Genomic DNA, 24,135 nt, shown 5'->3' with positions numbered 1-24,135 from the left:
GAGAAATTCATTCTCAACACATATCAGTGGGAATGAGACTTTTAACATACATTTTCCTTCCAATTTGAAATACACAGAATAAAAATAAGTACTGTCGAAATTTCCTTAAAGTAGGAACACTTAGCAATATATTTTTATTTCAAAGTAACGAAATGAAACAACGTTTAGGGGCAGGGTGGCCATCAGGAAGTTTGGCCATTTTCAGGCTGGTCTCGGATGATTTGTCAATTTTAAGTTTTTCAATTTCAGTGATCTGTCTTATTTGAGTAGACTTTTAATGTTAATGAAAAATAGTTACTATAATTAAGTGTTGTGTTAGAGTACATAAAGTCCTTAAAATAATGTTTGTATGAAAATCATGTTGTATATAAGCTTATACTGTAAAGCTTCATTGATAAATACGCTTTAATTTTGCATCATGAATTTTTCTGAATTTCATGGAATTCAAATTCTACTTCCTTCAGTTCTAATTTTAATTGCAATTCTGCTTCCTGTTTGCCACCTCAATTCAAATTCAAATGTAAGAATTGAACTGGAATTTTTAAATTCAAGAATTCACTACTGAATTTCATACAGCCCTGACGCTGACCGTATTGGTGGAGGTTGGTTGGCTTTTAGCTCTTATGTGAACAGCACTAGCATGCACTTAGGCGAGATTAGTTGGTGTGCATCAGAGTTTGCTTGTTGTGTTCAGAGTAGACCAACTGAACCACACCAAGCAGGAAACAAACTAGATTAAGACAAAGTGCACCCTCACAATTCTCATTTGGGCAGTTCACATTTTTTCTGAAAGCCATTCGACCAATGTCCTGTATAGTCAGCATTCATTTTAAAATTGAACGGCTCTATAGGCATCTCATTTTTTGTATTCATGAAAGAACTACATAAGGCATCCAGAGTATAATTCTGTTTGGTCAGCTGGCCAATGCCCCACTTGTCCCTTATATGCAATTGCATCTGAGCAGTCCGTACCTTCTGTCAGGCAGGAAGTACATCTTGACATATGGGTTGCGTGGTCGTCCATCTAGTCGGGATGGCAGGTCTATGGCTTGAAGGACGTTGACGATGAGCTGATGGCCTACTTTGTCATACCACAGTTTCACCTGTAATGTTATTTGGAGGCATTTAACCCCTGTCTGTATCCATGCAACTATTTAGATGAAGTATCAATTGGTTCATGTCCCTGATGTATGCACTTACCGACAGTTGTCCAGGCAGCACCAAAGGAAGGTCTCTGAGTGTTCCTGGGCTTGTTGGGGACATCACTGATATAGATGGACGGTCCATTTTCTGTGACTCAAAGGAACTAGAACCTGCTAAAGGACGGTGAGTACAATACCCAATGATGTAAAACAAAAATGGAAACAACAGGCACTCCAAGAAAAGACAGTTGACACTAAAAAGAAAAAAAGGCTAAATTTTGTTAAGAATCTCCTCAAATCAGACAAATGCGCCACCATTTTATTTCACTATTTAAAAAAGTAATTACCATTATTGGATACTTACTGGATTCAAGAGGAGGATGTGATGACTCTGGGATTCTAGGAATGTCCCTGTGAAAAGACAAAATTCCCCAACATTTGTCATCTTTCAAAGAACAAGTATCAATTTAATATCACGCAACAGTAACACAAGAAAAAAAAGGTAATATTAAAATAATGTACAATATATATAGTGTATGTATGTATGTATGTATGTATGTATGTATGTATGTCAGTGTTTCCCACAGATTTGAAATCTTGGGTGGGTGGTCTCCTCTAGCCTCACAATCCACAAGTGAGTGACGGCGAACTAACGTTACATGCGGTATATTCGGTCGCGACACGTTTTTTTTTTCTTTTTAAATACATTTTTAATAGATTTCCTCGAAAACTTCTTGGGTGGTGGCCAGTTTACTTGGGTGTCTCACCCAAGTATCAATATGGTGTGGGAAACACTGTATGTATGTATGTATGTATGTATGTATGTATGTATGTATGTATGTATGTAGGTCTATGTAGGTCTATGTAGGTCTATGTATGTCTATGTTAAACATGATGGGAAAAAAGCAGGATAACAATGACAAGGGAAAATCTATCATTTAAAGGATTTGAGGTGAGTTGTGGGGACAGGGTCTACCAATTAAATTTGACACTTACTGATATGCTTTATATACTTTTCTCAAGAGGTTTTTGGACATAATTCGGTGAATAGAGCTTTTAGATAAAAGGAGAAATTAAAAATATCTGTCAGAAAAAAAATTTCAGCTAGAATAATGATTTTTCCGCACTAATGAAGCCAATCTTACCCTATGGGTCTTGAAACAACTATTTCCACTTGAGGCTCAGCTTTTGATTCAAGAATTATGTTGTACACCTCTTTCTTTGTTGCTCCTGGCAAAGACTTCCCATTCCACTGCAACACCTCATCACCTGGAACAAAGATTGCAGGACCAGGAGTGTGAATATATTGATTTTGCCTTTACAGCTGCTAGAAGTGTTAATTTCAGGAATGTTGACTAACACTCAATAACAGTACACTACAGCGATACAAAGAATCAAATATTATGATGTAATAAAAAGTAAAAAGTACTTGGACCCTCTGTTTTTTTCAACCCTTGCTATAGAACATCAAGAAAGACTCAATGTATTTGGTGTGCCAATAACTGAGGATTCTCATACAACAAATAATGTGTAGCTGGTAAACTGTATGATTGTTGACGACTAGAATCTCTGCACAGTGTTGCCCCATTAATTATTTGACTACTCAATGACTTGTCTTGAATGTTGCCCAGGAAATGGGTGGGAGAGCCTGGATGTGCACATGGCAACAAAAGCAGGGTAAATGTGCCGGTCTGGATGGCTAGCTCAGCTAAAAGCTAGCAAGCTCACTGGACAATAAAATGGACTTACTTCGCCTGTGTTTGGGGGGTTTCAGAGCAGACTGTTTTCAGTGCACAAACTGGTAAATGAACAGGGAAGAAACTCTTTAGGAAGTTGACCTAGAGGAATCTACTTTATCTATCTATCTATCTATCCATCCATCCATCCATCCATCCATCCATCCATCCACCCACCCATCTATCTATCTCTAGCGTCAGGTAGAATGCATCTCCAAAACCATCACTTCATCAGACATTACCATTGCATTGTCAAAAAGACACTTTAAACACTTTAGATTGGTCAACACTTTGTTAAAATAACACACCCAACATACGGTGTGACCAATAGTATCAAGAGAGAGAAAAACAAACAAACATTAAATTGACCAAATTTGGACATGGGTAGTAGATCCAGCACATCATTTGGGTAGCATCTTCCAGAGTTAAAGAAAAACACACGACTGCACATAGTGAAGCACTGTCACATTTAAATCAAGAAAAACACATACTCAAAGTATTACAATATCGTATTGTACTGTATATTGATATTTTGCTGTAAATACATTCATATTAATGGATAAATAGTAAAACATATAATACATGTTTTTATATATATATATATATATATATATATATATATATATATATATATATATATATATATATATATATATATATATATATATATATATATATATATATACATGTGTGTGTGTGTGTGTGGTTTTTATTTTTACTATTTTTGCACGCAATGAGGTGAATTTATTAATAGGTGGAGAATTAGAGAAAACCTGCTCACCTGCTCTTAGATGTCCCACGACATCTGCCAGGCTTCCTTTTTTTACTTTGGTGATAAAGGCCCCAAGTCTTCCAGTCTCTGTCATCTTCCCACCTACAACCTACACAAAACAGAGGACTGAGACTAAAGGCATATATACGAATACAAATACTCCCCCTTAGGCGAGATGTAGTGTTTTAATAACTGTACATAACATATTCTCACATTCATAAATTTTTTAACCAAAATGGGTACAAATGCACAGAGATAAATTTCATTTTTTGTTTGCTTTTTTAAATGAAAATGTTAAGGCTTAACATTTTTTTTATCAATCATAAAGAACACACTAACATCCTTACAGATGGGAAAAAACACTGTAGTTATAGGAATTAGTTTCACATGCCCTAGATTCAATAAAGGCATGTCCTCTACGCCCACTTAAGTAATTTCTCGAGAATCGCAAAAAAACAAAAACTAATTCCATACTAGGTATTATGCATAGGTCTCGGAGGGGGAAAAACTACATTTTGTCACATTGTATAGACGATTACTGGTACCAAGGGGTTGTGAAAAAGGTGTACTTTCTTTTCAATATGATATTTAATGTCAAATGTTATAAGAATCGATTAGTACATTCCACTTCCTTGCTTATATCCTTGGAGCTTTGCATAGTTTTGATAAGAACTGGTAAAAACACATTTTGCTACTCACCATGAATCACCGAGCATCGTAATCCCGCCATTTGATAGCTGTCATCATATCTGTTTTGACCCCATCCTTTTGACGTAATGTGGCACCAGATTTAGCGTCTTCAATTACTAGCATCTTCGATTACGAAACGCTCATCCGTGAATTTGTAACATATCTTGCACATGCATATAATTATAATAGTTATAATTACATGCATTATAATATAACTCCTAAGAATAATTAAGTTATTCTGTCTACGCAAGTATCAGCACATGCGCAGCAGAGTTAAGTAGGCGTTTACAATTTCCCATACTTCAGAGAACTTTAACATTTCTTTTAAAAAACAAAAAAAATTACTTTAAATATTTGTATTTAATAGTATTTAAATTTTGCCTTGTACTGTAACTTGCAATAGTCGTTAAACTAACCTTACGGCTGAGCCGCAGCTTACAAGCGGGTCGCTGGGCAAGACACTGCGAATTCCTAGTCCCTAAAGCTTGACTGCAGCATCAAGTTTCCACCAGTAGAGGTTGCCAATGACTCTGAAACATTCATTGGGTGTTTGAATACAGTTCACAGTTGGATGTAGACTGTAAATATCTGTGTGGAACGTGGCCAAGAATATGGCGGCCGCATTATTTTCACGGCAGCGATTTGAGTTGGCTTGTTTATGTAGCCCTACAGAGTATAAAACCAGCAAATTGGGGAGCGTAGTATTCATGAGTACAAAGAAGAGGCTTTTTGAGAGGCTATTTCAGGATGTGCAAGATATTCGAGATATTGCATGTTATTCTCTAAAAATTATATATACGGCATGACTTTACTTATTTTTCAATAAGAGTTAACTGTTAGCTGAGGAGAGATCCCTATATTTGCACGAGCTCACAATAAAGAACGTTCATTGCCTTGTACTGATTCAGAAACAACCGCTAACCACAAGAGGTCATGAAAACAAATACAGTGTTAAACAATTAAGGTATATGTTTTGTTAACATTCAACCATGGCATACTGTAGGTCGATTATTATTATTATTATTATTATTGTATAATCAATCAACCAATCAATCAATCAACCAACCAACCAACCAACCAATCAATCAATCAATCATTTGCCACAGTGTTATTTTATGTTACGCTGCTTACTTTTAGGCCCAGGAGTGACCCAGCTTCTCGTGGCATGGCCGATCTCTTGCTCAGAGTGATGCATCCAATCATATGATCGCCCTCTTTCGATGGTTGCCAAGTTACTGGATGCTAAAGGGATCAGATACAGTGATTAGAAAATACAAGCACAAAGAGAAATAAATGTAATTTTCTATTCACCATTTTTCGGGAACTACACACTGTACAAACCCCAAAATCAACCGTCTAAAGCAGATGTTTCCAATGTATAAATTTCTTCTGTTCGAACATGTTGTGCATGTTTTTAATGCTCGAACACAGTCTCAATATACACAATAGGACATGTTGGTTGAGAGTCAGCCTCTTTTTCACTGCTTTGGGCAATCTCCTCCCCCCACCCAATATTTGGGAGATGTGCTCTGTGAAGTGTACATTGAGTATGACGAACTATATACAGTGGACCCCTGCATACTCGCGTTACAGCACCCACAGATTCACCTATTCGCGGGTAGATGTGGAACGTATCACCTGCAAAAAGTGAGGGAACACTGTAGTATCATTGGTCTATAAAATTGTTGTTAGTACACCTCTGTTAATATTCTTTGCGCACTCTCTGGCAATAAGAGTGCCACTACCATATACTGTAGTCGATGTGCAATTGCACTTTATTCTAGTATCGAAAAAACAAACATATTCCCTGTGTGTGTGGTGTGTGTGTGTATATATATATATATATATATTTATTTATTTATTTATATATATATATATATATTGTATTTTCTTTTGCAAAAAAAGGGTGCTATTCTTAAGAAATTTCAGTCATTTGTTTTTCTCCAGACATTATTTTAATTAGTTAATTTGATCGACAAATTAGTAACTTACAAACTTTCATGCATAAATTAACCTATAATAAATATTATACTAAAACTTACATGCCACACTGTAGGATCAAGTGGATGACAGTCCCAGTCACCTGCACAAAGTAAAAAGATAAATAGTTTTACTGATTCTGCCATATCAAGAATAAAAAGCAAAATAGACCACTCGTGTTTAAGAGCTACAGTTTGCAAATGTAGTAGTGGTGCACAGATACCTAAGCAAAAACATTGCAACTAACATAATTGTTGCATTAGTTTTCCTAGGCAAGGTAAGGCAAGGCAGTTTTATTTCTATGGCACATTTGATGCACAATGTGCTGTACATAAGGAAAGACACAACACCTACATGCATCAACAAACACAACAAATAACGACATTCAGAAACAAAGCAGAGAAAATAAAAATTGCTTACAAGAATTACTTAAAAGTACATGCATCCTAGGGATTTTGAAAATTCAAACAACCAAGTAGAGTACTCCCGGTCATTTTACTTGGAATGCAAAGGGAAGTTCCTCAGCAAAAATCACATTCCGAAAAGGCCTATTTACTAAAAAGTAAACATTTACTTAAGAGTTTGACAAGCACAGTAGCTCCTCTTCATCGAAACAGCTACTGACTTGTCACCCAGCAACGGCTCCATGATGGGAGGGTTGTTGTATGCAAACAGCTCTTGATTGACAAACTGAACGTCGGTAGTGAAAACGATTAGAATAGAATAGAGGACATACAAAGTGATTCAGTTCGGTCACTTAAAACAACACCTTTGAGGGGGCCACATACCAGCAAATTAGCAGAACCTTGAAGTGAAAGAGACATACAGAGCAATCCAAAGATAGAGGAGAGTGAGATGAAATAAGACCCTAAGTTCTTCGGAAGCGAATCTTTATTATGTTTAACTGGGTGAGAACGAGAGCTGCATGTCCAATCTTTCCTGTTACTATTTCCTATTTTTAAGGGTACACCATTTGCAGGCATGAGAGTGGAAAACAGTAGGCGTGAGAAGCTGCGCCAGCAGCATTAAACATACAGGTCTGTTGTACTAGACCACTTTACAATGACAAAGGTGGAAAGTCTTATATAATAAATACGACAGTGTGCAAGCAACTCATGGTGTGTACTGTATAGCATAGTAACGGCAATGTCAGCTCATCTGTGGAGACTTTTAACCCCCACAGTTTATAAGAGCCTTACAGTGATGAGTCAAACAGGGAATACTCAATACAGGCTTCCATGTCCATTATATGACCTCAAGATGAAATGCTCAGTGTTACATTTGGTACCCTCAAGTGAAGCTTTGTCATCAAACATTTGAAATTTGGTATTTTGGAAGCAGACCAGGTGAGCCTCAGATGGCCGCAGTTTCCAGGAGGTAGCATATATGGATAGAGGAGGCTGGTTATGTACTCGTGGGTAAGGTATGGTGGGGTCAAGGCATGCTGAGATTTGTTTCACGACCGGATAGAAACAGATAAGAAAAGATGAAAAAAAACTAATACATACTGTAGTTACCATATTTAAAAAAATACATTTTGAAATATCGTTCATCATTGACCATTTAGGGGAAAATTAAACTGGATTCACATTATATACTTCATATGCAGTATAAAGAGGGATATAGGTATAATGTATGCTCAATCTATCACCACTATTGGCTGTGTGTTGCAAAATTTACTCACAATCTACCCATTACCAGTCTCTGAGTTATAATAATCTGGATTAAAACATCTGGAACCTAACCCTACCGTGAGAGAAGTAAGCATTTCTTTCTCTCTACTGCCTCCATTAAACGGATGCCCTATATGCCGGTACTTTCTAGCACAGTCAAACATCACTTGCACAGGTGTGAGTTGGAGAATACGATAAAAAGGTAGCCAAAAATTTTACAACATGCGACCGTGCATTGACTTTAGCTTCTGCATCTGGCAGTTCGTCAAGCATTACATAGCAATAGAAACACTGACCTAATTCCATAAATCTGATGGCCTAAATCACAGGGTCTGTCCAAATAAAGGAGCGCTGTCCTTAAAGCAGCAATAGCCACGCCACAGAGGTGTAAATGACACCATACCGCAACGTGCTATGTGCAGGATCTATCCGTTGAGGATGTGGTTATTGTCTTCCATAATGTGTATACATATATATGTATACAAACCATGAGAAGATGCGGGATTTGTCATTGTAATTCTACTGCACAAAGTTTTCATAACACTTTTTCTATATCACCCAAAATGGGTATGTTGCATCAGGAAGGACCTCAAGCATAAAAATGAGTGAAAATCGCAGCAACAACTTTACTCTGTTTAATAAATAAGTGTAATGACCCTCCAAATTCCTTGTCATGCCATTGGCACACACAATGGGATACAGGCATAACTTCAATGTGCTTATGGAGATTATGAGAATTCAACAAATGAGACTTTTTATTATTTTTCTTTTTTGTGAGGAGAGATTGCAAGATTATGGATAAGCGTGTGAGCTTGGTAAAAGCTGCTTCAACAAAACAGAGTTTTGGTGACTATAAAATGAGGGTAGAAATTGAGTGTTATTATTATATTGTGAATAACAATAGAAGTCTGTAGGGACATGGTTGAAAGCAAATGTGAAAAGAATTCCGATAATATTTGATAAAACTAGCAGAGAGAGAGCACATCTGTGTGACTGACCTTTCTCGCTGACACTTTCCATGTCCACGTCCTCACAGCTGGTGTACTCAGGCGTGGAGCCGCCCTCCTCCTCTGAGCTGCTGATGGACATCTGCCTCTTGTTTGCGCCACGCTTGCTCTTGAACGATCGTGAAAGGGGCGGCCGCAAAGACTCAGACTGTTCCGAACTTTGGGAGTCCTTCCTCAACAAGTTGTCCCCACCTTTGTCTCTAGCCGTGTGCGTTAAACCAGGATCATAGCAGCCCTTCTTATCTGGAGGCAATGGTCCCCCTGGTTCGCCCACGGTCCTTTCAACAGAGTACGCTCGATAGTTTTCTGACTGGGCTTTGCGGATTCCTCTCCTGGTCATACGGTTTTCAGACATCTGCGCTTCACACCCTCTCCCTTCACCAGGCCCGAGTCCGACCTCGTTGATTGCGAGATCACTGTGTCTACGTTCATGGCGGACCTTGGACACCTTGGCGTGCATGCGCATCTCCTGTTCCTCCTTTTGTGGCTTCACAGGGTATCGAGCAAGGTTGGGGTCACTGCGGTAACGGTTCTGGAACTCCTCCTCACGTCGCTGCCGCTCCCTCTGTTCATCATCGTCTGGTCGTCTCCGATTTCTTTCTAGGTGTCCCAAGTTGTCCTCCCCATCATCATAGTCCTGAGAATGGATCTTTTCAAGCCTGTGACCGTCTCTTGGCTGTCTCTCTCGTCTGTCCTCAAGGCCAACCCTCTCATCCAAGGATGACTGAGATGGCAACTTTCCAGCAGATCTCCGGCCACTACCACATCCCAGGCCTCCCTTACCATTTTGTTCATGGTAGGAAACTGGCCTTTTTCTAGATGAAAAATAAAGACATACAAACATCAACACATACAACTTCTGAGAAACACATGAGTTTTGCTCGTTCAATGTTTCTCAATGTAGCACTACTAAGCAAATTTCCATTTAGCTTGCTATCTTGAGTGGCTAGGCATATACTGTATAAAGAAAGAATTGAAAAATAATGGTGAAGCATCATTAGTGGAGTAGAGTTAATGTTGATGAATTCCGATAAATTATACAGGGATTTCCAGAGGTGGGCACATCAATGAATTTTGAGTGTCCGTCATTCGGCAATTGTCAACAGTCCGTCAATATTTCAAGCCGAACTGCATTGTAATCATCAATCCGTCATTTGACGATTGATCAACAAAATGAGCGTAAATCAATGTTTTCATCATTCGAAGTGGCATCAGTCAATGTTCGTCATTCGTCAATCCGTCTGCAAAATAGGGCATCCATAATCGACGGATTGCCGAATTTATTGACAGATTGGCCATTACATTGACGGACAAATACTCCCTTCCGGTAATGCTTAGTTTGTCAGTTTTTGTAAGTTTCCCATTAATCAACACAAAATGGGCCTACATCATTGATGGAAAGACGGACCTTCCGTCAATATTGACAAAATGCCCACATCTGATGATATCCACGTTAAAATATTTTAACACTGAAACCTGCAATGTTGTCCCCAAATAAATCCACCCATCCATCCATTCTCTGAACTGCTTATCCTCAATAGGGTTGCAGACATGGTGGAGCCTTTCCCACCAGTCTTTGGGCAAGAAACGGGACACATCCTGAACTGTTCGTCAACCAACCGCAGCAAATAAATACCTTCTAAATCAATTATTTATATACAAAAAAATCAAAGGTTAGTGAATATGAATCATCGAATCATTGTTCATTTTTTCGGGTTTTTTACAGTACATTTGTAGAGGGCAGTATGAATTCAGAGTTGAGCTCTCAGCATAGCACCTCAATGTGCCACAAACATGCCAGGCAACGTTGAACTTGATGCCTAAAGATACAATACAACAGCGAGAAGAAAGGGGATGGAGATTGCGCCTATCAATCTCCATCTTTATTCTTCTCAATTGTCAGCGTCTGCAGTGATGTGCACTCTGCATCGGTGTGTTGTGGTGAAGGAGCTGAGCCAATAGAGGAAGCTCTTGATTTATTGGTCGATCTAGCTTCCCACCCTCACCTCTGGTCACGAGCTGTGGGTCGTGACTGAAAGAACATGAGTACAAGAGGCCGAAATGGGTTTCCTCTGCAGGGTGTCTGGGCTCTCACTTAGGAATAAGGTGAGAAGCTCGAAACGCAGCTCTTCCACACAGAGAGAAACCAGAGGTGGCTTGAGCATCAGGCTCCTTGGACACCTCCCTTGTGAGGTGCTCACAGCATGTCCCACCGGTAGGGATGACATAGGACATGCTGGAGATACAAAGGGCTCTATTTTTGTGGTAGCACATGTAAAAACTGGTGCATCTTCATTTCCGTGTTCGGATAAGTTTTCTTTATCGTGTTTGGGAATTTGACAGTGAGCGTCTCACCATGCAGGACATTCCGGTGGACTGAGGATGGTTTTTTTACACACCTACCCAGTGCACCAGAAACCAGACTACACCTTAGAGCAGCTCGGAGCAGGTCTAATTTGTGGCGAAGGTGGTGTAATGCAAATGCGGTGAATTATATCAAAGTGCATTATCATCATCTCTATGATATTTCTTAAAGGGTCACACACGTCCACAAACGTTTTGAGGTGGAAGGCGGTCTCCAAGTGCCTGCATCGCAGCAGTGATCTGTGACCGATTTGGCCAACTTTACATCATCCACCCGTGGAGGTCTTCATGCAGTCCCTTTTAAACGTTTTTTTATTTTTTATTTTTTTGCATAGACTCCAGCGAGCCTATGTCTACATACACAATATCAAAGACTGTGCTCCTTTAGAGGGAATGAGTGGAGCTGGGAAGTAAGCTGGCTGTGTTCACTCAATCAACAGTGCAAAGGCCCCTTTCTACTTGCGTCCGTCCGTCTATGAAGATTCCAAAACAAAGAAAACTTTTCACACAACAGTGCAAACGCCCCTTTCGATTTGTGCCCGTCTAGTCTAGTCCCGTCTAGTTCTAAAATAAAGAAAACTCCATCCAAGTTAGACCGCACTTTGTGCTTGATTTGCGCTGGGCACGAAAATACAGCCCTATGTCTCATGGCTGGCCTGTGAATGCCTTAGAATCCGCCTGGAAAAGATGGACGAAGCACCTAAGCAGAAGGAAATTTGGGCTTACCTGCTGAAGGTGCCACCCCTAAAACCCAACCCCGGATAAGTGGTAGACAATGGATGGTTGGATAGGCATACGTAGATGTACTGCATATATAAAACACATATTATTGCGTCTTACTTTTCTCGAGGTGGTACACTTTGGGAGCGAGTACCAGGCATGGTGTCTGGAGCTGTCGAGGAAGTACCACCAGCAGGTCCTTGTGTTCTGTGTGGCAGCTCGGTAGTATTGCTGTTAGTTGTCGAGGACGGGACTTGAGACTTGGAGCGGAGTAGCTTCCTATCCCGTTGGGCCTCACCCACGCTGGCTGGGTCATTCAAGGTGCAGCCCAGGCTCCCAGGCCGCACCCCTGACTCTGAAAACCATTCTCCTGATTTGGTGAGAATCTCTTGCTGCTTACGGCACAGGTTGCATACCCACATTACCTGTAGGGGTTAAAAAGAAAAATGTGTTTGACAGGCGTGTTCTATAAATAACAATAAACATAATTATTTTCAAAAAGTGTTCAGTTATAATGTTTTTTTCTAAAACACTGCAATTTAAGGTTATTGAATGAGGAGGTGAGGACAAGCACGGGAAAGAAGACCTTTGTTTATCTGAGGACATTGAAATAAAGCAATGTCTTTGACGCATGGAATATAACTAACACACACAAACATTTAATTATGATAATGTCAATATAGGTGATGAACAAATCTGTTGGTTTCATCTCAATGGACAGATAATTAAAATTGTATTATATATGCATTTTTACTGTGATTCAGCCCTGTTGCTGCACCACATACAACAGTGAAAATTATTAAATTTAGTTCCTCATCTTCTAAATCAGACCAAGAGACGACATCAAATACTCACATGGAAGCATTGTTACAGGATATCGCCTCATATCGACAGCACAAAAGCAGGATTTATCTCCCTCCGTATTTATAATCCAAACATTTATTCCTCAGAAAACAAATCCAGAGCACCAAAAAACAGGGCGATCACGTGTAGTTCAAAACAGAGCACTGCTGTTAACTATAGCTGCAACCCGTTTGATGATGTTTCTCAATGGACAGGAGGTAGGACTTGTAGCAGTCATTTTAGTAGTTAGCATCAAGCTTGCCAGAGCACATTCATCCCAAATCCTAGGTGGCGCATGTCCAGACTAATCTAAAATAAATCATCTGACAACAAGGCCCACGGTGAACATGCAGCCGCCCAGCCACACACCACAATCCCTCTCATGTCTTTCTCCACCTCTTTACGTCAGAAGAGAGGCTGCAGATTATCAGTGGCCAGTAATCCTTTCAGATCCTCACTATTTTCTAACTCATCATCTGATGACAATAAAAGCTTCCAGTTCTCACTTTCATGTACAGCCCCCATTTCCCCCATGATTCCTTTATGCACAATGACAAATAATGGGAATTAAACTGATGGGTGCCACAATATGTGTATAAAGTAAATATATTTTACTGTAAAGTAAAACAAGAAACATTATAATCTAAAAAAAAACAACAACTAGTCTGTCACAAAAGATGTGTTCATTTGAGAGTCTACAGGAAATACCAGGTGGCATGTGTGATCCAGTATCAAAAATGTATTTTCCAGAGGAAACTTCTTCTTTTCTTTTTTTTTTTGCTAGTATAGAATAACAATTTTTATTCAGTTAAACCTTTTTGACTTTATATTTCTTGAAACTGTAGAATAGTGCTGGTAAAATGATGTCCAAGAATGATTAAAAAAACTGACATTGCAAAAACAGTTATGCTCATTTTTAATAATATACAATGTGAATTCATATGATTGAGCAATTATATTCAGTCAAGTCAAGTATATTCAATGCCACTTTGACAGTGACAGTCAGACCTGAGCAGTTTTACAACCCAATAACGGTATTTGTTTCCATGTTTGTTTTTAGGTGTGTGAATGAGAACCCTGAGAGAGACACATTAACATGGGGAGAGATTTGTCTCAAAATTATTCACACAAATATATTTGTGATTTTCATGTTGTTGTTTTTTTACATCCACAAATATATGCACGAATTCCACGTTTTTCAGATGCTCAAACATATTGGCGATTTTCATGTGTTTTTCAGAAACACAAATAAAACGCGTAACAGAAAATAATAGAGAAGAACTGCGCGACTTAATGTGACTAGTATTATATATGTTGGTTGGACCACATAAGCATGTACAAAAACAGAACAATACCAGTAGACTAGTCACTTATATTGTTACAATTGACACACCATGATGAGGCCCCCCTCTGGAGCTAGGCCTGGAGGTGGGGCTCGAAGGCGAGCGTCTGGTGGCCGGGCCTACACCCATGGCAACGTGGGTCCCCCTTCCCATGGGCTCACCACCGGTGGAAGGGGCCAAAGGGGTCGGGTGCGCAGTGAGTTGGGTGGCAGCCAAAGGCGGGGGCCTTGGCGGTCCGACCCTCGGCTACTGAAGCTAGTTCTGGGGACATGGAATGTCACCTCTCTGACAGGGAAGGAGCCCGAGCTGATGTGCGAGGCTGAGAAGTTCCGACTAGATATAGTCGGACTCACCTCCACACACGGCTTGGGTTCTGGTACCAATCCTCTCGAGAGGTGCTGGACCCTCTTCCACTCTGGAGTTGCCCACGGTGAGAGGCGCAGAGCAGGTGTGGGCATACTCATTGCCCCCCGGCTGGGCGCCTGTGTGTTGGGGTTTACCCCGGTGAACGAGAGGGTAGCCTCCCTCCGCCTACGGGTGGGGGGACGGGTCCTGACTGTTGTTTGTGCTTATGCACCGAACAACAGCTCAGAGTACCCACCCTTTCTGGAGTCCTTGGAGGGTGTGCTGGAGAGCGCTCCCCCCGGGGACTCCCTCGTTCTGCTGGGGGACTTCAACGCTCACGTGGGTAATGACAGTGAGACCTGGAGGGGCGTGATTGGGAGGAACGGCCCCCCCGATCGAAACCCGAGCGGTGTTTTGTTGTTGGACTTCTGTGCTCGTCACGGACTGACCATAACGAACACCATGTTCAAGCACAAGGGTGTCCATATGTGCACTTGGCACCAGGACACCCTAGGCCGCAGTTCGATGATCGACTTTGTAGTCGTGTCATCGGATTTGCGGCCGTATGTGTTGGACACTCGGGTTAAGAGAGGGGCGGAGCTGTCAACTGATCACCACCTAGTGGTGTGTTGGCTCCGATGGCGGGGTAAGATGCTGGTCCGACCAGGCAGGCCCAAACGTATTGTGAGGGTCTGCTGGGAACGTCTGGCAGAATCCCCTGTCAGAAAGAGTTTCAACGCCCACCTCCGGCAGAGCTTCTCCGTTGTCCCGGGGGAGGCGGGGGACGTTGAGTCCGAATGGACCATGTTCCGTGCTTCCATTGTTGAAGCGGCCGATCGGAGCTGTGGCTGTAAGGTGGTTGGTGCCTGTCGGGGCGGCAATCCTCGAACCCGCTGGTGGACACCAGCGGTAAGGGATGCCGTCAAGCTGAAGAAGGAGTCCTATTGGGCTTGTTTGGCCTGTGGGACTCCGGAGGCTGCTGACAGGTACCGGCTGGCCAAGCGGAATGCGGCTTTGGTGGTCGCTGAGGCAAAAACTCGGACATGGGAGGAGTTCGGTGAGGCCATGGAGAACGACTTCCGGACGGCTTCGAGGAAATTCTGGTCCACCATCCGGCGTCTCAGGAGAGGAAAGCAGTGCGCCATTAACACTGTGTATAGTGGAGATGGGGTGCTGTTGACCTCGACTTGGGACGTCGTGAATCGGTGGGGAGAATACTTCGAAGACCTCCTCAATTCCACCAACACGCCTTCCTTTGAGGAAGCAGGGTCTGGGGACTCTGAGGTGGGCCCCCCTATCTCTGGGATCGAAGTCACTGAAGTGGTTGGAAAGCTTCTCGGTGGCAGGGCCTCGGGGGTGGATGAGGTTCGCCCGGAGTTCCTAAAGGCTCTGGATGTAGTGGGGCTGTCGTGGTTGACACGTCTCTACAACATCGCGTGAACATCAGGGACAGTGCCTCTGGATTGGCAGACCGGGGTGGTGGTTCCTCTTTTTAAGAAGGGGGACCGGAGGGTGTGTTCCAACTTTAGAGGGATCACACTCCTCAGCCTCCCAGGTAAGGTCTATTCGGGGGTGCTGCAGAGGAGGATCCGTCGGGAAGTTGAATCTCGGATTCAGGAGGAGCAGTGTGGTTTTCGTCCCGGCCGTGGAACAGTTCTACACCCTCAGCAGGATCCTTGAGGGTGCGTGGGAGTTCGCCCAACCAGTCCACATGTGCTTTGTGGACTTGGAGAAGGCGTTTGACCGTGTCCCTCGGGGAGTCCTGTGGGGAGTGCTTCGGGAGTATGGGGTACCGGGCCCCCTGATACGGGCTATTCGGTCCCTGTACGACCGATGTCAGAGTTTTGTCCGCATTGCCGGCAGTAAGTCGAATTCGTTTCCTGTGAGGGTCGGACTCCGCCAAGGTTGCCCTTTGTCACCGATTCTGTTCCGAATTTTTATGGACAGAATTTCTAGGCGCAGCCGGAGTGTCGAGGGGGTCCGGTTTGGTGGCCTCAACATTGCATCTCTGCTTTTTGCAGATGATGTGGTGCTGTTGGCTTCTTCAAGCCGTGATCTCCAGCTCTCGCTGGAGCGGTTTGCAGCCGAGTGTGAAGCGGTTGGGATGGGGATCAGCACCTCCAAATCCGAGACCATGGTCCTCAGTCGGAAAAGGGTGGAGTGCCCTCTGCGGGTCGGGGATGAGGTCCTGCCCCAAGTGGAGGAGTTCAAGTATCTTGGGGTCTTGTTCACGAGTGAGGGTAGGTTAGAGCGGGAGATCGACAGACGGATCGGTGCAGCGTCTGCAGTGATGCATACGCTGTATCGGTCCGTTGTGGTGAAGAAGGAGCTGAGCCGAAAGGCAAAGCTCTCGATTTACCGGTCGATCTACGTTCCTGCCCTCACCTATGGTCACGAGCTGTGGGTCGTGACCGAAAGAACAAGATCCCGGATACAAGCGGCCGAAATGAGTTTCCTCCGCAGGGTAGCCGGGCTCTCCCTTAGAGATAGGGTGAGAAGCTCGGTCATTCGGGAGGGACTCAGCGTCGAGCCGCTACTCCTCCACGTTGAGAGGAACCAGTTGAGGTGGCTGGGGCATCTGGTTCGGATGCCTCCTGGGCGCCTCCCTGGGGAGGTGTTCCGGGCATGTCCTACCGGCAGGAGGCCCCGGGGACGACCCAGGACACGCTGGAGAGACTACGTCTCACGGCTGGCTTGGGAACGCCTTGGGATCCCATCGGAGGAGCTGGCTGAAGTGGCTAGGGAGAGGGAAGTCTGGGCTTCCCTGCTAAAGCTGCTGCCCCCGCGACCCGACCCTGGATAAGCGGAATTGAAGACGGAACGGAACGGAACACCATGATGAGTATTTTGAGTTTCTGAGGTTTGACTCTCTTTCCTATTTCTTTTGTCTATTAATGAATAGAATACCATGCATACCTGAAGTAGTGAGGAAAGACGTAAAGCCCTGATGTGTTATTAATATTTAGGAGTTGTATATTAAAAACAAAAATAACAACATTAATCAAAGCCCACCCTGCTGAGTTTCATCCTCAATAATATTAGATTAATATTATGGTTTAGATGAGGACCCACTTCCCTGACAGCGTCTTCTTGCAGTGCGTTAACTTATTAAATGGACTTTCGCACCATTCTAGTTGAGATTGTTTAGCACCACATACTGTGTAAATTGTTGCCCACTCGGCATCCATTGTAGGCTGGTCATCCTGGAAGGGGGATTTCCAATTTTGCAGCCCCTTCTCAAGGTTTCTTATTATTCCCCTGATGTGTGTGTTTATTTGTTTTAGTTTTTTCCCCACTTGCTCTCTTGTGGTTAGGTCAGGGAATGTCGCTAATATTTGTCAACTGTGGGCGAGTGAAGCCCTTTGAGATTATTTTGTGAATAAGGGCTATATAAGTGAACTTGACCTGACTACCGGTAATTATTAATGAATAACCAGTGAGGGCTTTCATCACAAAAGGACACGACAAATCAGTTTTGGTGGTGATTTGAGTGAGCACATTAAAATGTGTTATGGCAGGTTGACTTTGAAATGAAAATACATATACCTTTTCCCTTGGACTCCCACAAGATGAGCATGCACTGGGACAACAAAATTGGTCCTGGTATTTTTGGCTTACAAGCGGTAGCGGTCGCAACGTGCACGCTGTCTCGTCACGAGCACTTAGCTTAGCGGCCAGTTAGCATCACAAAGTCACGTCAACTAGAAGGTGAGTTTCCAGTCATGGCAAAATAACCACCGCAGATTAATTGTCTTGCTCAAACAACAGGCGCTTGCTCATCAATACATTTATTTATCATTATGCCACATGAATGCCCATGTACAGTAGTCATCTGGCAAAGATGTGTGAGGCACACATTTAGAACCATTCAGGATGTGATATTAGACCTGAAGGCAAATTGGCCAATCTGTTGACTGGGTCCAGAGGCCGCCTATTCTAGTGTCACCTTCAGTTCATCTTGCGGGATGACTGCATGTTGTGAAGACTGATGTGCTGTGAGTAAACACAAATATTTGTACGCTACATTCACGTGTGCCTAAGTGGAACATATCTGAAATTTTGCCTGGAAAAGTGTGGCGTGGGCAACTGTGACTAGCTGAACCTGAGATGTGTGTGCGTGTGTGGGTAATGTCAAACCGTTGCTTAAAAGCTTGTATCTCACTGGATTGAGTGATGGAGACAAACAGAGACAAAGCAGTGAGCATCTACGTTTTTGCGAATATTGTGAATGTCTATTCAAGTGACTAATAAAGTGTCAATGGCTAAAAATAATTGCATAACGAGTCACAATTTGACTATTTTTCTGCTGCAGGTAACGACATGCTTTTGACAACATATGTTCAAACTGCTGGATATTTCCCTTTCTGTTACTCTGCTTTATCATTTCATTATTGCTATTCTACCTTCTCTTTTCTTTTCAGACCTTTTTATTTTTATTCTGAACATTACAGTAATGTTCATATGTACTTCCTAGATTAGAAAATAAACCCATCATTCACTTTGATATGGTCTCCTCTCTCCATTGTATCTTCCCTTGGTTTCGTATTGTTTCATCTCAGCTAGAACCCTGACGTATTTGAAAAATCAAGTCACAACAATACACTTGCCACTCATATTTTTTTTCATTGCCAGCCCCCAATTCCTGCTCCATCAATCAGTTACAAAATACTCAAGACATGTTGTTGGTAAGCTTCGAAAAACAAATATATTTTGGGCTTATTTCTGTAAACATCAGCTTTTCCTTAAACGGGGAGAATTGATGGTAAAACTCACAGTTTGAAAGAGACTGGTTCATGTTCTTTCTATGAATATATACCTTGAATTTGTAGACAGCCACAGCTCTCGATGCAAAGTAATTCAAGGTAGGCTAAATTCAGAGAGGTGGGAAGAAGCAATAGGGCTCCACTTCATCTGTGATGAACTCTACTAGCATCTCGGATACACTGAGATGAAAATCTGAAATGCAAAACTCGAGTTGTGGCTGTAAGAATCAATTCGCAAACCCGTTAACAGTCAAAGCAATGCTCAAAGCCTTACCATGTGTTAATAAATGAAATAAGAGATACTAGTTTTCAGTCCTATCGCACAATTTATAAACACTCAAAAAACAAACAAACATTGAAAGTCATTGTTGACGGGAGTCAGTGATCTGCTGTACTGAACTTTACCGTACTGTGTTTTTCAAGAGCAGCAGTAATGAGTTGAATGAAGGTGCATGCATGAAACAGAGGAAGAAAGGTACTGCAAAGAATATGGTATTGAAAGGTACATGGAGAAGAATGATGACAAAGTACTAGGTCATCCATTTGGATAGGGAGGGGCGAGGTACCGATACCACGTATCCTTATTTGAGGGTATTACTAGTCGCAACGGAGATATCATAATATCATATTACTAACACGCAGTTTACTAATCAAACTGTGCGCGATTACAAGGTGGTCATGTGATGTGCATGCCGGGAGTAGAGCATCTGGTGCCATCAACTTCTCACGCTACAACATTATGAGCTTGAACATGAGAGCAAGGGAGAGAGAGATTGAGAGAGAGAGAAAGAGAGAATTGTCAGCATTCAATTTTAAGCCCCTAGTGGAAATAGAAACTTATTTCACTGCTCAATAAAAATCACATTGTGGAGTAGTCAGGCTAGTAAACAAATACAGTAACTCAACCGAGCATCCCTGAAGCACGCCCTCATTTCACTCCATAACAGAAGAAAAGCAAACAGTAAATAACTGCTGTAGTTAGATATTGCAGCAGGTAATTTTTAGATAATAGTGCACTGTGCACAATTTCATAAATGTTTCTAGTGCATTTTACTGCAGTCATGACACAGATGAATGTAATGTTTAAGTGACATGAAAGTGTTTCATCTTAAAATGCATCCAGAATAGTGTCTGTCTTTGTTCCCCGCCGGTGGATTTATTTCAAACACGTAGTTAGGAATCTATAACAAGCATTAGTTTATTTCTGTAGTATCCGAATGGAAGGGACGATACAGCCATTTCCGTACCGGGAAGTACAATTGGTGAGCTTCCTCAAACATAAGACGGCTATTTGGATGAGCCGTACGATTAAAGGTAAATTATGCTAAATAATTTTTTTTAAAAAAGCTCCGTCTTATTGGGTGATTGTGTCGACAATATCACTAACACGAGGAGGGCATATTCTATGAAAATAATTTTTTGAAGATATTTGCCGATTTTGCTTTGAAACGTATTCGCTTCAAGTGGTGGCAGTGGATTACGTAACCCCTCCCACCCCTCACCCCACGCAAATACATTGTTGTATCATGACGCTTTTCGAGACCAAAACACTTTTTATTTCGAAAGTGCCACTTCAGTTAACATCTGTAGGCATTACAAAAGTACTGTGTTGTGTTACAAATGTAATTTCTGTTGATTATTTGTCTTTTGAATATGAAATGAACAGCATTCGTTTTGTATGCCAAGTAGTTGTCAAACGATTAATTTTTTAAAATCAGATTAATCACATTTTAGAATTTTTGATTAATCGCAATTAATCACTTAATTATAAAGGTTTTATATCACTATTTTTTGCTTGCCATATTTGAAGAGCACCTGATATATGTTAATTATTTTGACATTGAATGTTGTGAGGACGTCTTCAGCATGTTTTGACCCACTGCACACTCATCCTCTTTTCTTTCTAACCAATTAATTACTTGCATAATTTAAAATGGGGAAAAAAAGACCCCCATATTTTGAATAGAACAAATATTCTGAATGTCATCCGAACATTTCAAACATGTAAAACATTTAATAAATGCTTTACTTTAATGAATGCAGTTATGTATATTGCTCAAACACAAACAGTGCTACCTTTAACGTAGCCCTCACCTGCCAGGCTAAATGATAATCTGCGGTTAAAATTAATAGTGCGATTAATCTGCGTTAATACATGATTCGATAATTTTTTGTGATTAATCAATGAGTTAACGCTTTAACTTTGACCGAACTAATGCAAAGTGAACATGTGTATATTGATCGCTTTCCACACAAATGCATTTTATTTCAAAACTGCCACTTTAGTTACCATCTGTATGCATTACAAAAATGCTGTATTGCATTCTAAACATAATTTCTATTGACATTTTTCTGCAGAAGAAAAAATTAATAGCATATTTTTGTATGCAAAGTGAACATGTGTACCTCGGCGGCTTTGTACACTTGCACACTTTATTTAGAAACTGGCACTCTAGTTAGTATCTCTAAGCATTTCTAAAATGACATCGAATAAAAAATTAACACAGTGCTGCTAACTATGCAACACAAGCAGGAGTATTTTGATGGCTCTCAACACACATTTTACTTGGAAATTATAACCGTAATTTCTGTTCCTTATTTTTGTCCTGAACAAAAAATTAATGTAGCGGCCTTCGTTGCTAAGAGAGTAGGACAACCTCAGACCAGGTGGAAAAGCTCCAAACTGTACGGGCCAGACTGTTGCAAAATATACCAAATGCAATGCACATCTGTGCCTTAAACACAATTGCTTTTCTGAATTTCACGTGATGAGAAAGTTGTTATTCATGAAAAAGCTTTGTTTTACCAATTAAAGAAGGGTCAGAGCTGAGATGGAAACAGGTGCCTTTTTTGCCAAATTCTGGCATTGACATTTTTAAATAACTTACATTAATACTATACTATACTATAATTTCCCTTTTTTTATTCATTATTGTTTTCTGAAAAAACTGACTGAGAAAAATACATATGGTAATTATGGCATTACTAATATAATTATTTAGCTCAGTACAGTGTGTACAGAACTAGGATTTTATATTTATGTCATGCACACACTCGCTGGAATTGCTACAAATTAATAGAAAGCGGCATGACGTCTGTATGTACTATAATGAAATAATGTTTCTTTGACTTGAGAAATAGGTAGGTGTCTGTTGTGGTAGAAAATAGAATGTTTTATTTTGATAAAAGATAGGGTACTAGGTAATAGAGCTATTTGTTATGAAATGTGTTGCTGAAGCTTCCAAAAATGTTTGAGTGCATGTGCGGGTTTATGTGTGTTCACAGCGTGTGTGTTTTAGGAACCAGCGTCTGACGGCTCTCCACTGGGAGGCAGTGCTTCTCTAAAAAGAAGACAGGCTGTCAGCATTTGTTCATTTTCTGGAAGCCATCTGGAGCTACCATACACATGAAGTAACACTCGCCATTAACAAGCTACAATAGCACCAGTAACAGCAGACCAGCTTGGCAGAGAAATATGTCAATCACACGTTCTGCTTCAATGTTCAGATATTAATTTGACATGGAAACAAATCAACATACCACTTATGAAATAACTTTGTAGAATTGTTTAAACGAGGAACGTTCCATACCACCTTTTTTCAGACCGATACTAGTACGAGTACGCAACTCCTGAGTACTCACCGATACCATACCAAGGAACCGATAACCACGAGTTCTTATGGTTCATAACATTTAAATTAAATTAATGATTGTTATTTAAAGAAATATTTTTAAGTATTTTTCTGACAAATAGCAGACCAGTCACTCTGCAATAAAGAATTAAAGTCTGCAATAAAACACAGAAAAAATCTAATATTTTTTTAAAAAGTGCAAAATAAAACTAACAACTCCCTGAGATTTAGGGTTTGTTCAAATAAGCTGTGATGGAAAATAATACACATTCAACTGTTAAGCATGACACAACGAAGTTGGAAAATAAGGCCGGCTATTTGGCTGAAAAATGTATTGCGATTCAAGTAATTATACAAGTAATTTATATGAGCCAATATTGATAGATGTTTTTTTTATTAATAGAATAGAATATAACTTTTGTACACAATAAAAACGATGTCAGTGTTTCAGTATTTTGCATCATAAAACACATAAATTATCAACAATAACATATACACAACAACAACAAAAAAAGCCCTAATGCCAATATGAAGTCCATTTAAAAGTGGTCATGTGTAAGTGCATTTAAGGAGGTTTTATGCATTTAACTGCTTGTGGATAGAAACTATGCAGTAGTCTATTGGTGCATGCGCCCAGTGTCTTGTATCTCCTTCCAGAAGGGAGGGAGGTAAACAGTTTGTGGCCAGTACTGTGTATGGGGTCTTGAGATGGAGCTGGCTTTACTGTGTAGCCTGCCAGCATAGATCTCAACCAGCGGGGGCAATGTAATCCCTATCACCTTCGCTGCCGTTCTCACCACCCTCTGGTGAGTCTTCCTGTCCGCTGCTGTGCAGCTCACATACTTCACCATGCAGCAATATGACAGAAGACTCTCCACAGTGGCCTTATAGAACCTGACCAGCAGGTTTTCAGGGAGCTGGGACTGCCTCAGTTTCCTGAGGAAGTAGAGCCTCTGATAGGCTTTTCCCACCTGATGGCTGATATGCACTGACCAGGTGAGATCAGCAGTTATATGTACTCCCAGGTATCTGAAACAGTCCACCCTTTCCATTTTATTTCCATTGAAGTCAAGATTAGAGTGCTCAGTCCGTTTTGATTTCCGAAAGTCTATTATAATTTATTTC

General features: G+C 41.2%; 1 protein-coding gene across 15 annotated transcripts in view; it reads right to left on the bottom strand.

Moving 5' to 3' along the window:
* Nucleotides 1-24,135, bottom strand: part of rims1b (regulating synaptic membrane exocytosis 1b) — an 89,459-nt gene that overhangs the window by 31,399 nt on the left and 33,925 nt on the right. For 13 of the 15 annotated variants that reach the window (XM_086081841.1, XM_086081844.1, XM_086081842.1 and 10 more), the window contains exons 4-13: nucleotides 12,205-12,509; nucleotides 8,992-9,815; nucleotides 6,383-6,423; nucleotides 5,472-5,582; nucleotides 3,660-3,759; nucleotides 2,288-2,411; nucleotides 2,139-2,195; nucleotides 1,507-1,553; nucleotides 1,201-1,316; nucleotides 973-1,103 (exon numbers count right to left, since the gene is read on the bottom strand). In XM_086081841.1, coding sequence (XP_085937967.1) covers nucleotides 973-1,103; nucleotides 1,201-1,316; nucleotides 1,507-1,553; nucleotides 2,139-2,195; nucleotides 2,288-2,411; nucleotides 3,660-3,759; nucleotides 5,472-5,582; nucleotides 6,383-6,423; nucleotides 8,992-9,815; nucleotides 12,205-12,509 — 1,856 coding nt within the window. The remainder of the gene's footprint in view (nucleotides 1-972; nucleotides 1,104-1,200; nucleotides 1,317-1,506; nucleotides 1,554-2,138; nucleotides 2,196-2,287; nucleotides 2,412-3,659; nucleotides 3,760-5,471; nucleotides 5,583-6,382; nucleotides 6,424-8,991; nucleotides 9,816-12,204; nucleotides 12,510-24,135) is intronic. The other 2 variants (XM_086081843.1, XM_086081856.1) reach the window with 1 other exon arrangement.

Source organism: Leptonotus elevatus, chromosome 8 (assembly GCF_054856555.1).
Source record: "Leptonotus elevatus isolate MCC_2025b chromosome 8, RoL_Lele_1.0, whole genome shotgun sequence".
Taxonomy (NCBI): domain Eukaryota; kingdom Metazoa; phylum Chordata; class Actinopteri; order Syngnathiformes; family Syngnathidae; genus Leptonotus; species Leptonotus elevatus.
Note: the sequence above shows the minus strand (reverse complement) of the source record. Positions and strands in the feature narration are given on the sequence as shown.